Raw genomic sequence first — 14,146 nt, forward strand, 5'->3', positions numbered from 1 at the left:
TGATCAGCTGGATTATCTCACCAATCCAGGAGAAAAAGTTTTTGGCAGGGTCAGAGGTGAGCTCTGTGGCTCTTAAAAGGGAGGGCAGCAGCAAGCGGATAACATCCAACAACAGCTCCCACGCAACTAAAAGCATCTATTGAAAAATGCTAATCTGGCTGCATCACAGTGCTCTGCTGAATGGCACAGTACATAAAACAAACCCAAAGTTTCAAAAAAGAGAAAAGTCCAAAACAAGTCCCAGCTTTTTTCACCCCTCCACTTCTCAGGTACAATGCTTAGATCACGCAGCCATCAGTAATTGTTGTGGTATTTCCTCCGAGTGTATTAAAAAGAAATTTACAGGAACTGAAAACAAAACATGATGCTTGGTCCAAACAATTTTGGAGGGTGAGTGCTCACACCAGCCACTGAAAGGTTTCTGTTTGTGCCTGAATCCCAATTATTTGCTTTGGCTCTCTGAGAGTTTCGGATCTGAACTCTGACACAGCACGGGGATTTCAATCTGTGCTTGCTTTCAGTGTGCCTGGTTCTCTGGGATGCGGGAACACAGGAACGCAGCTGGGAGGCTGGTCACTCCTTCACTCTCCTGGCACTAAGATTTACTTTGTGTAGGGGGACAAAAATCCCACTTTTTTTAAAGGTCTAAAACACCAAATGGAACAGCATGTGTGGAAGATACTGAGGCTTACGCTGCATTTCAATTCTGCCAAGCATTTAAACGTCTGGTTAAAATCCTCCTTCAGCCACAGTGTTATTTCAAAAGACTTAGTCCAAAAGAGGAACAGTTCCCAACTCCTGAACTGAGGAGCACGTAATACTCCTCTGCCTACATATCAGTTCGTTACCATCAGAGAAGTACGTACTTCTCTGTCTCAAAAGGGCTGAGAAGACTGGTAGGCAGGTGCAATTAAACAACATCAGTGCTGTGAAGTGTTTTAGGGTATTGCCAAGTGATGCAAGTGATGCTCCCAAAAAAAAAAAAAAAAAAACAAAAAACAACGCTTAGCACAGATACTTACACAAGAGGCTTTGAGGAAGTGGCATTATTTTTGGACTAGGGCTGTAGGTGATGATGGCACTGGATCAAACGTGCATGTATTTAATGCGTTTTGTTAATATTCTGGAACACTGTTACTCAAATTACTCTGAACTAGAAACTTTCCAATGGCAAGCATAACTTCCCTAGTATAATAAAGAGTAATTTTCAGTATAACATGATTTTGTTGCTACTTATAGGACACGATTAATGTTTAACACAATAAGAAATAGATTAAATAGACCATTCTTATTGCATTAATGCTTGCATCATGATGCAATTTGCACTATATTAGTTTAATCACTGGCTCCATAGTTGCATCTGTACTTATACAGCGATTCCTTTAAAAACCTATTACGGATTCAAAGGTAGCATTCATTGAAATCACAACTAGCAATCCTTTTCTCAAAGAGCTGACGATGGATTTTGAACGGACTGGAGTAACAGTAATCAAAGTATTGATGAATTTATATTTCTAAGGAAAATGTGGAACCAATTGGCTCTTTTCCACGGGACTAAATGGAGCAATTCCACCATAAAGTTTCTCTTCTACCCAAACAGTATAAGAGATTAATAAATTACAGTTGTATAAACTGAAATAGATATTTCAAGTACATTATTTTTGAAGGACATCTTTAGACCTCAGCAAAAAAAATCTGGTAATCAGGACAAAAGGAATTTCCCCACAGCTATGCCTGAACCCACGAGAGAGCTCAGCTGGGCCTCTGCATTTCTCTGGAGTTCACCCAGCCTCAAAATCTGCTCCAGAATGCAGACCTGGATGATCGCATTCATTAAAAGAACAAAAAAACCCTCAAGCTCCACAAATTTGTAACAGGCCAAGCGAAGTCCTATGCCTGCAGTGCACATTTTTGCCATTTCTGGTCGCCATTCAAATTCCTTTCCTCAAGGCTGTGGCATTGGCAACCAAGAGAAGCCGTCTTTCAACTTGACAGTAAGCAAAAGATGCAAATGTTGGTTAAGCTCTTCCCCTCACAAAGGGGCACCATTCCAGGAGAAAGAGGCTTTTCCCCTGACAGATACTTAAGAGAGCTCAGCATCGACTGCAGACAGCCTTCAGAGGTGCAAAGGAGGTCTCATCCTCTCCCTCCTCCTGCCCTCTGACCCTTCTCCTTCACCCAGTGGCATGACAGCAGCAACCGTTCAACTCTAACAGTTCTCATGAACACAGGATTTTTCTAAGCAGTGAATGCTGTGAATTTCTGGAGCCTCAAGTCCTGGTGCTTCACCTCCTGCCCCACCACATGAGACAAGGAAGCAAGCAGAGATGTGTTAGCCTGCCCAGCATACAGACATGACGTGCCTGATGTTCCTTAAGTCAAGGGACGAGGCCAGAAAGAGGGAGAGAGCACGAGAGTGACAGAGCTCTCTGCAAAGGTATCGATCCACTGCCTCCTTGCTGGCAACCATTGCAGAGATGTGGACTGACAGTAATTAAAAGGACTTACACACGGGGCTGGTTTCAAACTCAAATCTTCGGCTGAAGCCACCGTAGCCAGCAGCTGTCCGGGCTCGGATCTGGAAGACGTACGCGGAGCCTGGTTTCAAGCCATCTGCTGTGATCATCGTCTCTTTGGACTTGATGATGGTGTAGCTCGTCTCCTGGTCCTTTTCCCAAACCCCCCAGAAAACACAGAAAAAAAAAAAAGGTTCAAACACACAAACACATAAATAATGGCTCTCATGGAAGAAACTCTTAATGCCCACACCAAAGTTATCAAGAATGACTGAAATATGCACTTCTGAGGATCTCTTCTCCCAAAAAACCACTCTGAAACTCCTTTCTATAGTATGAAATGATAGAACTGATTTTCACTTGCCCTGCAGCTTTTATAACCAATGATTCTGTAAGGCATGGAAGGGATCGGAGGTATTTTCCACTGTAAATGACAACACACGGAGACGAAAATGGCACCTGGAGCAGGAACAGCGTTCCAGTGCTCTGGATGTGCACTGCTGTCTTAAAAGGCAGCACAGCTGGCACAGACATAGCTGGGACGATGGAAACATTCAAACTACACTCAAAAATCAATCCCAAGGCACAGCAAAATTGAAATTGGTTCCACAGACTCAAAGAGGGATTTTGATTTATACCAAAAATACTTCCATGCAATGCAATTAGTCCATATATTGTATTACGCTATATTATTAATTATACAACTTTATGCTGGCGTTTCTAGAACCACGAATTAGATGTTGGCCAGGAACAGTCAACGAAAACTCTAGGAAGATAACTAATTTTGCAGTGTTCTTCTGAAGCAATGAACTCGAAGAAAATTTGCTAAAATAAATCTTCATTTAAATCAGTTCTAATGTGAAAGAGTTTCAGTTCTTTGATTAAAATTTCACTCAAATGCTTGGTAATTACTCTTAGAATTATTTACTGTAACACATAATCTTGACAAGAGCTCATAAATTAAGGGCTACAAACTGGGAAACCGTTTTTTATTCACCGTATCCTCTCAGATCTAAATTATTATGAGGTAAGCAGGAGTTCTTAGCAATTTCTTGCTGAGATTTCTGCACAGCTATTAGGATCCGAACTGATTTTTCTTTTTGCTTTCTTATTTACCGGGCAGCTTTCCATAGGCAGTATGCCTGGCTATGGCCCTGGGAATCTCCAAATGTAGGATTACAGATTTTCTCATTGAAGCTTGCAGCTATGTGAGACTATATCGGATGCATTTATTTCTACCTGCCTTTTTTTTTTTTTTTTTTTTTTTTCCTGTTAAGGAGTGATTTCTCTTAAAGGAATGTGATCTGACAAACCTCAATTTTCCAAAACATTTAATATCGATCATTCTCATCCCCTGGAAATGAACACTGTGAATTTACTGCCATAAAGGGCCCAAACCCAAGAGAATATAAATGACAGTAACAACAAACAAGAAGGATTAAGGATGACATCCCAAATATAGCAGAATGAATAGTTAAAAAGCAGTAAGTGAATATTAGTTCACATCTTTTCTTGTATGTCAGCCCAATTAGGTTTTCAATACACTGCTGATTTTGCAAACACTTTAACATTTGAGCTTTCCTACAGAAACCACCAGGCTTTGCTATCAGCCTGAAACAAAGAAATCAAGACAGCATAAACTCAGACTGGCTGTAGCAACCTCCCCATGAAGGACCTGCACTTTAAGAACTATTTAGTGAAGCTACTTGAAAATAATTGTGGACCACAAATACAACATTTTAAAACCTTGTCATTTGTTTGAAAACAAACTAAGCAAAACAAACAAACAGATGGATTTTTTTGCTTTAATTATTTTGTCATTAGTAACATTTCTAGAGGTTAGTATCTTCCCAGGCCACTCCAAGGGAAGGATTCAGTGTACCACAACAGCCATTCAAACAAGTTAATAAAAGGATCCATAATTGATTATCACCAGCAAAAGTGTATACAGACTCTTTGTGCTTTGTTAGGATCCCACCCTTTTGCAATAGCAATGTTTTCATTTCAAGAAATGGTATTAACCATTTTTTTCCCCAAAACAACATATAGAACAGAAGAGTTCAGTTGGAAGGGACCTACAAAGATCATTGAATCCAACTGCCCGCCCACTTCAGGGCTAACCAAAAATTACAGCATGTCATTGAGGGCGTTATCCAAATGTCTCTTGAACCCTGACAGGCATCATCCATCTCACTAGGAAGCCTGTTCCAGTGCCTGACTATCCTCACGGTGAACAAATTTTTCCTAATTTTTAGTCTGAAGCTCCCCTAGTGCAGTTTTGTGCCATTCCTGTGCATCCCAACAACCACGTCAGACTGCACACAGATCCTGCACTCTTCCTCTAATCCTGGCTCTGGGACCTGGTTCCACTCTTCCTCACCAGCTGGAAAATGAACATCATCTCTCCCTGAATCTCCCCATGGGACTCACAGCAGGTCCTCAGGAAAGGCTGGGCTAGTCAGCACTGCCGTGCCCAAAATCTGGGCTGCTGGCAACTCTAGCTGGTTCTCCACTGTAGGTTTCTGGGCAGAAAGCTGGGAGCTCAGCTCTATTTAAACCACTCATGCCTCTTCCCAAGTTCCCTCCACTACAGGAAGAAAATTTGATTTTATCTCGATGCAGAAAGTTTCTAAATCTCTTTTTTCCCTGTCTACATGGACTGCTGGACCAGGTCGCTCCCAGGGAGGAAGAAAGAAGAGGAGGAGGAGCAAGGGTCCAGAGCGGTTGTATGCTGAGTGACTTCACCTAGGTAACAGGCATATCTAATCTTCTCTAAAATAGAAATTCAGGAAAAAAAAAAAAAAAAAAAAAAAAAGAATTGTGACTCAATTTCATTATTTTCTTCTCTCTCTCCTTTTTTTTGTAGAAAGCGTGTTTGTTTCAAAAGAAAATAAAGAACACCTTACAGTTCCAGTTAAGGCCAAAAATTGTTATTCAGTCGAATCTTGCAGACCTCATTTCTGGAAATCTTAGATCAGTTACATCCTTCACAAGATGTTACTTAGACAAAACGCACTTGTTTCCATTTTCTTTAAAACTGCGTTATTTTTTCAGGAAGAGAACAGGTCACCCTTTGAAACAGAGACAGAGAGACAAGCTTTGCAGCAAGAGAGTGCTTCTCATTACGTGGAGAGCTCAAGTTGGAAAAGTGAGGCAAGCTTTTAAAAGCCAGGATGCCCTTCTTCACATCAGAACAGACACAATCTGTCTGTGAATCTTTCTTCTCTCCTCATATCAGGGACGCAAAACCAAATTAGGAACTGAAATACCAAGTGCAAGGGACAGCCTGATGCTTCCGGGAGGATGTGGAAGCTTAATCCCCAAGCCCTCCTATTTTTAACAAATGAGCAAGCTCTACCTCAATGTGATAAGGCTGGAGAGGAATCTGACACACAGATTTAACATATTTGTTCAAGAGAAGTGGCACACTAATGGAAAACAACACCCTCATTTCAACTCTTCCTAATCATTTACTGCAAAATCAATGTGACATTGATTTACGCATAAAACTGCTCCATTCCCTTCCACAACTCAGATAATTATAACTAAAAGAAGAGGACAGTAAAGAGAAGGTACTTGGGATGCTCAGCAATCAGTCCGTCACACCTTTTCAAAATATTTGATTTCGTATTCCAGGATGATGCCGTTGGGTCGATCTGGCTCCTGCCAGGAAAGGGAGATGCTATTTTTAGTTATCTTCCCTTTTTTCACACTACTGACTGGAGAAGGTGCTGCAAGACAAGGAGAAAAACAGAACAGACAAAACCATGGTTAGTAAGATGGCCTGCCCCTCCTGCATTCAAACTCCCCAACACAACGTGATCCTTAGCTACTGCAGATCGGTGGGGGCTGTTTTCACCGGGGTGGTCTTTGCCCATTTTTAAAAATCAGGAATCATGCTACCTCCTGTCTGAATTAGAGCAGTAATGGTTTCCCCCAGGTTAAGGGCTGAGTCCCTTAAAGGGTTTGTAATGAATGCCGGGGAGCTGCCTTGTGCCACTGCTGGCGTTTCTGGAAACCTTTGGATTTCACTGTTGGTTGATTTATCTAAACCTTGAAACAGCATCCGATCAGAGGACAAGGAGAAATGAGATTGAAGAGGAGGAACTTGCTCTGAATGAAGCAAGGCAGAGGTATAAAGTGGCATGACTCCAGAAAAAGCAGCGGACTCGCACAGATTTTCAGCAGCTGAGGATCTGAGCAGCATCGCCCACCCGTGCAAAGCGCTAGCATGAACGAATGCTACCCGCTTACACCTCGACCTTGTCTTTTCAAGCAGTTTTCAAATACATCAACCCCACGCCTTGTCTTTTCAAGCAACTTCTGGCATGTGTCACGGAGCAGTATTACCACAGCAGAATTACGGATCGATTACCTATTGCTTTCCTTTGGCTGCTCTGAAGGTGTGTGTTTTAGGGGGTACACAAGCCCCGTGGTTACGTGGGCTCCTCAACTATTTGGTGCCCCTGTTTGTACACTAATTAAAGTCCAGGCATCCTTCAGCCCCTCTTTCTGGGAGCACTACACAGGATAGCAGGCCATTACGATCTTTATAATTCAATTGCTCTCCATAAACATCACCGGGGTGTTACAGAAGTTTGCAGGGTGCTCGGGGAGGCCGTGGAATGGAAGCAGCCATACAGCTCTGCTTATTATTTTAAGATGCAGCCCTCAAAGGTTATCTGCCCTTTGCAGCACACATGTGCATAAGAAACAGGCTTGCTTCTTTGTTTTCAGCCTGATACTGCAGAGACTTTTCAAGTTTTTGTTTTGTTTTGTGTTTTCTTTTTTACCACCCCTGCCAGCTCCCTGCTAAAAGTTTCTGTGGGAAATGCAACCACAACACCCCAGTCATTTCATGCCAGAGATGAGGAAAGCGACACCAAGTGAAAAGAAAATGGGATAGGAAAAAACTCATCGTGCCTAGTTTACTGGGCCCAGGCTCTCCATGTAGCTACAGAAGAAGAAAACAGCTTCCCCAGAGGAAAAGCAGCCTGTGCCTGGCTGAGAGCCTTTGAATCACCCTCTGGACAGGCCAGGTCTCAGCAAGGATTAGAGAAGGGCTGGGGAGACCGATGGCAAAGGCCTTTGTGGGAATACAGGGAAGTGAGTGTAAAGATCAGCAGCAAATGAACCCATTTTATTTCCCCAAATGTACATGAAATTACAAAAAAAAAAAAATTACTTCTCCTATAGGCAGGACTGGCTAATTATCATAACGCTCAAAAAAAGCCCCAAAGCAATTAAGTAAAATAAAGACAACAAACAAATTAAATTTGCCAAGTCTGATCTTCAGCCAAAAAGAGTAAGGGAACAGCTCCAGATGATTATCCCTGGAAACCCTGAAGGCTAGTAATGAGCTTTCTTGTTTTAACCAACTTTCTGCATTTCAGCCTCTTTTCATTCCCAGCTTTTCTCGCTCCTGTTTACTAATCTCTCACCCACTTGGCTCTGGGAGGATCCTGAAAGGTGTTGGTCGTTTCCATATTGTTTGCTGCTGGAGAGCTGGCATCAGCTGGACGGGCACGCCAGCTTTTGGGCTGTTCGTACACCACTGTGCTCACAACTGCTCCGCTGAGCAGCTAGAAACCACCTTGATTTGAATGATGATCGTGTTATTTATGTAAGCACCACACGGTGATCACCACCAATTTTTCATCCGCAAAAGTCACCTTCCCCTCGAAACTCGTGTCCTCCAGGATTTCTTGGACTGTGTGAAGGCTAACAAGAAAACCGCACAAAACTCAATCCCCTAATCTGGAACAGGACGTTCCATTAATTAGTCCACAAGCCCAAATGAGTGCTGTGCAGGGACATGCATGGCAAGCTGAGTTGTGCATGTGTGTACTGTCACATGTGTTAGCCCAGAGAGGGAGCAGCGAGTAGTGAATTTGTTAAAAGAGGATGAATTCCCCACCTAATGCAAGGAAAGCTACGTGGTTTTCACACACATCAAAAAAAAAAAAGTTGCACTTTGGGGTGGGGGTGCCAAATAACAGGCAGTTCTCAATTCTGAATTCTACATCTCTATTTCAATAGAAGATGCTGAGCAGTTTTATCGTGAGCCACTTGGATGCCAGAGGGGGATGGAGCCACAAAAGAACCCAGGAAAATAGGCCCGCATCCCTCCGGGACTGTTCTCCGACACCTGCAAACCTGCAACACCTACCCCAGGCTTGCCTAGCTGGCAGCAGAGGTCTGGTGCAATGGGAAAGTCGAAACTGAGCTTTAAACCTCTTCAAAGTGCCATTAGGAGACACAAACCTGACAAGTAGAGTGAAGGAAGACATCAAGCTGGGGAGATCCCAGCCCTCCCTGGTATCAAACGCCTCTCAGGAAGGTGCAAAGTGCAATCCTCAGCATCAGGAATGCCTGAGCAAATAACCAACCTTTTGTCTGCTTTACTGAGATCTCCTGAAGTGTTTGTAGGGCTGAGGCTCACAAGTGCATTAAAAACACAGCAATGATGCAAGTGCTCCTGAATGCTTCAGCTGCTGCAAAACCCTTCCCTGGGCTGCTCGGGGCAGTTCAGCTCTCTTCTTCATGGGCACAGCACATCACGAAATGCACCACTGCCTGCCTGAAAGCGTCCTTCAGACTCCACAATCCCCTAAAACAGAGCTTCCTCTTTAAAAACCAGCGTGTGTTGCCACAGGCCTTCGCTTTGCTAGCTAGCAGATTCATGGAGTTAAACTTTTGGGTACATAAGCCTCAAATGTTCAACTGCAGCTATGCAGAGTATTCTGCTCTACCGGGAAAAGAAAGGAAGATAAGGAAATGAGCGACCGAATTCTCAAAGTAAATTAGAAAAGGAGTAACTGTATCCTTTTTGAATCTCCTTCAAAAGAAGCGTTAAAGTGTAACCGTGAGATAAAGGCCAATTAAGTAAATTCAATAAATCCCAGCGGTGCTGGGATGATACGGCAACTACTCTGCATCCCCAACACAGGGAGAGTACAATGCTCCGAACCCAAGGAGGAAGGTATAAGTATTTTAGAGTTTTCTTTGTCAAACAAAATGTAATCCAATCCGGGCGAGCAGACAAAGCCTGCAATCATTCCATCTTAAAAGCCTGCAAGTGGATACTGTGCTATATGATCTCAGGAAAATAAAGGGATTACTTGAAACTTGCTTTTTAAAGGTCACTGCTTCTGCAAGGGCAGCATCCTTTTAATAGAAAGAAGCCAAGCCACTGAGAAGTTCCATTTGGAGTACAACACATAAAAAAATAGATTGACGTAAGAGTCAAGATATATAAAGCTGTAATCTCCTATGGTTTTATGCAAGCAGACAGAAGTCTTGTTCAAATCCCTGCCTTGACACTACAAAGAGTGGATGTACATAGCGAATTGTCTACATGTTGCTTTACAAATAACCTGCACGCTTTACATTAATTTCTAAGCAAAGCACTCAAAATCAAAGAGGGATATTACATCATTTATGTTTATGTTTGCCATCCGTGAAAACAGCCATGCATGTGATGAAAGCAAACAGAAGATGTAACTAGGTGTGAAATTGCAAACGTACATTTTGCTTCCCTCAGACCAAAATTCATCAGGAAGCAAATAAAATGATAGACTGATTCTACTTCTTTTTCCTTTTCTTGAGTTTTGTTTCTACCATTTTCTAAGGAGAATAAGTGGCCATACCAAATAAATAAATTCAAGTCTCCGCAGAAGATGTATCATTAGTCATATTTGAATAACTGCAGGATATGATTTCATGAGGAATAGACCTTTTAGGACATTCTTCCTCTGCAACCTTTGGTAATGAGCAACATTAGCACTGAATGAGCCATCCAGGCACCAAACACAGTGTTTAGAAAATACTGTGGTGTGTCCCACTAACGTCTAATAAACAATGATGCTTATGGGAATAAAATGTTAATTGTATTTTAAGAGAAACTAATGTTATCAGGTGAATGACCACTGCACCCAGATAAAACAAATAATCCAGTTTCTACATCTCATGGTCTATCTAATGCTCTCTCCAGTCCAATTATTTTTGCCTTGGTATTTTTCACTCTGGCATAAACAACAGCTAATGGCTCCCCATCTAACCCTTACCCCCACGGTGTGCTTTTCCATTAACTAGTGGGTAAAACTGAGCACAAAATATTAGCTCGCATCACCCTCGCTGCAAAAAATGAGCCACCAGTCCAGGACCTTCAATCCAGCTTCCACTTGGGCCAGGACTGATGCTCACCAGCAGCAACCTGTGGAAACCCAGGAGGAGATGCAGATTTACACGAGCAAAGACACCTCTCCTTCCTCTGGCTCTCCAGCTTTCTGTCTTTGCTGATGTCTCAGTCTCTTTTGGAAAGAACAAAGAGGAAGGACTCTGCTACTACCATCTCCACCCTGGCTGCTACCATGGTTCACGTCTATGGATTTTCATGTCTATTTTACATGCATTTGCAGTTTCTTTTAACCTGATTACATTCCCTTACATGCAAGCATTTGGGATCTAACACTTCAGACCTCTCAAAAAACCTTGGGGTTCCTCCCTCCAGCTGATGCCATGTTTCTTCTGCAGTCTGAGTTTATGCCAGGAGATTTAAAAGTCAGATTCATGCTGGTGATTAAATCAGTACCTTCACCTGTCATCATTTAAACAAATAGCTATGCTATCATTAACACACACATAAGGCTAGGTTTAACTGAAGAAAATGAAAGCTGTATGTATCAGAAGAGTAGCCACAAGACAAGTAATTCAGGTTCCACTTCAAAAGCCTGGTTTACTGAGATTTTTCACAGTTTCTAATTAGTGACATTAGTGATTTTTTTTCTCAGACCTTTGATGACTTCAGAGGTTGGAGCACCACCTGCATTATTCAAAGAACCACACTACAGGCATGGGAAACTGCAAAAGGCTTCAAGCAGGAGATTCATTTTAAACAAGGTACATACACTAAATGTAGTAGAAACAGAAATTCTGTTTTGAAATTAATTGTGGCAAAAAGGAAGACCTCCCTGTATTGCCTCTTAGCATCTCTGTATAGAAACAATACGCTTTTAGACGAGCCCAAAACCCAATGGCTCCCCAGGGGTACTTTTATTGCCAATATTCCACTTGGGTCAGAACTTAGCATTTAAATCATAACTCGAGTTTCATGCCTTTTTTTTTTTTTTTCATACTTTTAATATCCCAAGGTAAACCCCAGTTTGCCTGATAATGGGTTTAAAAACTCTTTGACCCCTGAGGAAAAATAGTAATGAAACACTCCTGGCTAGTTAGATGAACTGGATAGACCCCAGTTTGCAGCTGCTTGTAAGTATTTTTGCAAACCGGGTCCTGGAAATTAAAGGTCCTTAATGCCATTTCAATTCTGCCTGAGATCTTACTTGGGATTTCAGCGATGCACAGGCCCTACACAGGGCAAGGAGTAAATTTTTTGCCACAGGATTAAATCTGAACACCTTGCAAAACACAAGGCCAGTCCTAAAATACAGTTCAGGTATGGAAATCTCCCTCTCGAATGATTTCTCAAGGTATCCCTTGACTAAATGGAGAATTCGTGCAGGTTCTTTTCATACATTAAACATCAAAATAAGAACACAATCTTCAAATTTCCTTGGCAAGAAATATATAGTATTTACTCACATCTTCTGCCTCCCAAGAAGAACACTTGAGGTAAATGCCAGGTCTCAGAACAATTCACAGTCTCTGTTTTGAACACCAAAACCTGAGATGCCCTAATGTATGCCTTAAAATCGCAGGGGTCATGGGGAGGGAAACCCAACTCAAACCCTTGACGGCCCTGACAAAAGGCAGGGCCCCGTTTTTGTAACATGAGTCTGTGGTAAACCAGCAACCAGATTTACCTCACACAAAAAGGGGCAATCTTTCAGGTGGTTCCCACCCCGGTCCCGGAAAGACTAAAGGCAACTCCTTGAGCCCGACAGCAAAACGTGACTTGGGGCCTAAGCTGGTCATGGAGCAGAGGTGCTCCCAAACCTCCCTGTCGCCTCCCAGCTGGTTGAAACCTTGGGTTTGTCCAAGGTTAAAGCCAAATTGCTGCCCAACTCTGTTTGGAGAGCATGTTGTTTCTTTGCCAAGGTACGTCTTGGGGTGGGCTGGTAGCTCCTTGGGTGCTGTTGGCTAAGGAAGAATATCAGCCACATCCTGCACTGCTGAAAATTTGGCCTCAGTTAGTGAAAATCTGGTCCAACTGTGTCAGGCTGTGATTCAAACTGATGCTTTTGGTGCCTATCTCCAAGCAGGAGCAGTGAGTGCTGGAACTGAAACGCCTTCATGGATCCAGCCTCTGTGACTTCAGGCACCCAAAAAAGCTTGAAGCAAGACGGGCATTGAGACAGAGCCTCCTAAGTCACCAACCACCTCAGGTCCTGAGAGCATCACTGCTCCTCTCTGAGCACATCTTTACCTCATTCAAGGCTGCCTTTTCTTGGAGCATCTCCTAGAGGAGGATGCAAGGAGAGAAGCAGCAAAAAGAAATGCCACAGAAACCAAGTATCTTCTGTTTAACAACTACTAGCTAACATCGACTTATCCACTCCTAAAGACCTATTTGCTTCTTGACGCAAATCTTTGTATGAACATGCAGGCCATGACACATTTAGTTAGTCCTATAAACTGTATTAAAAGAACATTAAAAGAACCAGCAAGACAACAGCGTTAGTGCATGTACAAAGTCACTGTTCAAATCCCCCGTACCTTCACTTGTGTAATAAACACATAGCCATAACTGTGTATCCAAACTGATTACTGATTATTGATGTTTAGGTTGTGAGGACAGTAAAACACTCACAGCTTTAGAACATTCCCATTCACAGCTTGAAAACACTCACATCTTTTCCTCTTAATCAAAAGATGGTGTTAGCCATACAAAAGCAGTGTTCAACAGGTGCTCTTCAAAGGACAGCGGGTGCAGTCACTGAGAGCTTTGCTGTTCACATCAGGCTGTTCAGCTTTCCTGTATCATCAGAGGGAACTGAGCAGATTCAGGGCAGAGCTTACAGGCCAACTGCTTTTTCCGTGCTAACACTTTACTGAAGTGATCAGCATGAAAGGAGCACTTAGGGACCTCATTGCGGGCTCACGGCTCAGTGGTAACGGGTATTACACCCATGCAGAACAGAACAGCTTTCCCACTCTAGCATCCTCGGTTATGTCCATATCCAAAGACAACACACACATTTGGATCCTTACCCAGGGCCCACATTGGAGCCCCAACAGAAAAATCAGGTAGACCAACTGCCAGCACTCCTTTCTGCATGCCCCACTGCTGACTGTACAAACCTTCCCAAAACCACTGCTTTTACAAAGAAAACAAACAAACAAACAAACAAACAAAAAACACAAATAACTGCTAAAACATTTACCTTAACGAAACTAAACCATGGCACAGCTATGACACGTTGCAATCGCAACAGGATTACTCACAGGTATCACAGGATCCAAGCAGTAAATTACAGATCCTTCGGGGTAAAGAATACTTTCTCTTTCCTCATGTGCACATCACATTATACATAACAGAGCCAGCATGTTTAATGGAATTTATGATGTATCAAAGCCTCCCCCAAACACTAAATAATCTTTAGTTTTAAGTCTCTTAGTCTTAAGACTCTTAAGAAAGCATGGGATTTCAAAAAATAAATTGGATCCTT

General features: G+C 42.5%; 1 protein-coding gene across 7 annotated transcripts in view; it reads right to left on the reverse strand.

Annotated features, from left to right (window-relative positions):
* Positions 1-14,146, reverse strand: part of EPHA5 (EPH receptor A5) — a 189,610-nt gene that overhangs the window by 47,206 nt on the left and 128,258 nt on the right. For all 7 annotated transcript variants that reach the window (XR_004253209.1, XM_032186378.1, XM_032186376.1 and 4 more), the window contains exons 6-7: positions 6,123-6,247; positions 2,509-2,668 (exon numbers count right to left, since the gene is read on the reverse strand). Coding sequence is in view for 6 of the 7 variants with exons in the window: in XM_032186378.1 (XP_032042269.1) it covers positions 2,509-2,668; positions 6,123-6,247 (285 nt within the window). In the remaining variant the exon portion in view is untranslated. The remainder of the gene's footprint in view (positions 1-2,508; positions 2,669-6,122; positions 6,248-14,146) is intronic.

The sequence above is a fragment of the Aythya fuligula genome, chromosome 4, assembly GCF_009819795.1.
Source record: "Aythya fuligula isolate bAytFul2 chromosome 4, bAytFul2.pri, whole genome shotgun sequence".
Classification (NCBI taxonomy): domain Eukaryota; kingdom Metazoa; phylum Chordata; class Aves; order Anseriformes; family Anatidae; genus Aythya; species Aythya fuligula.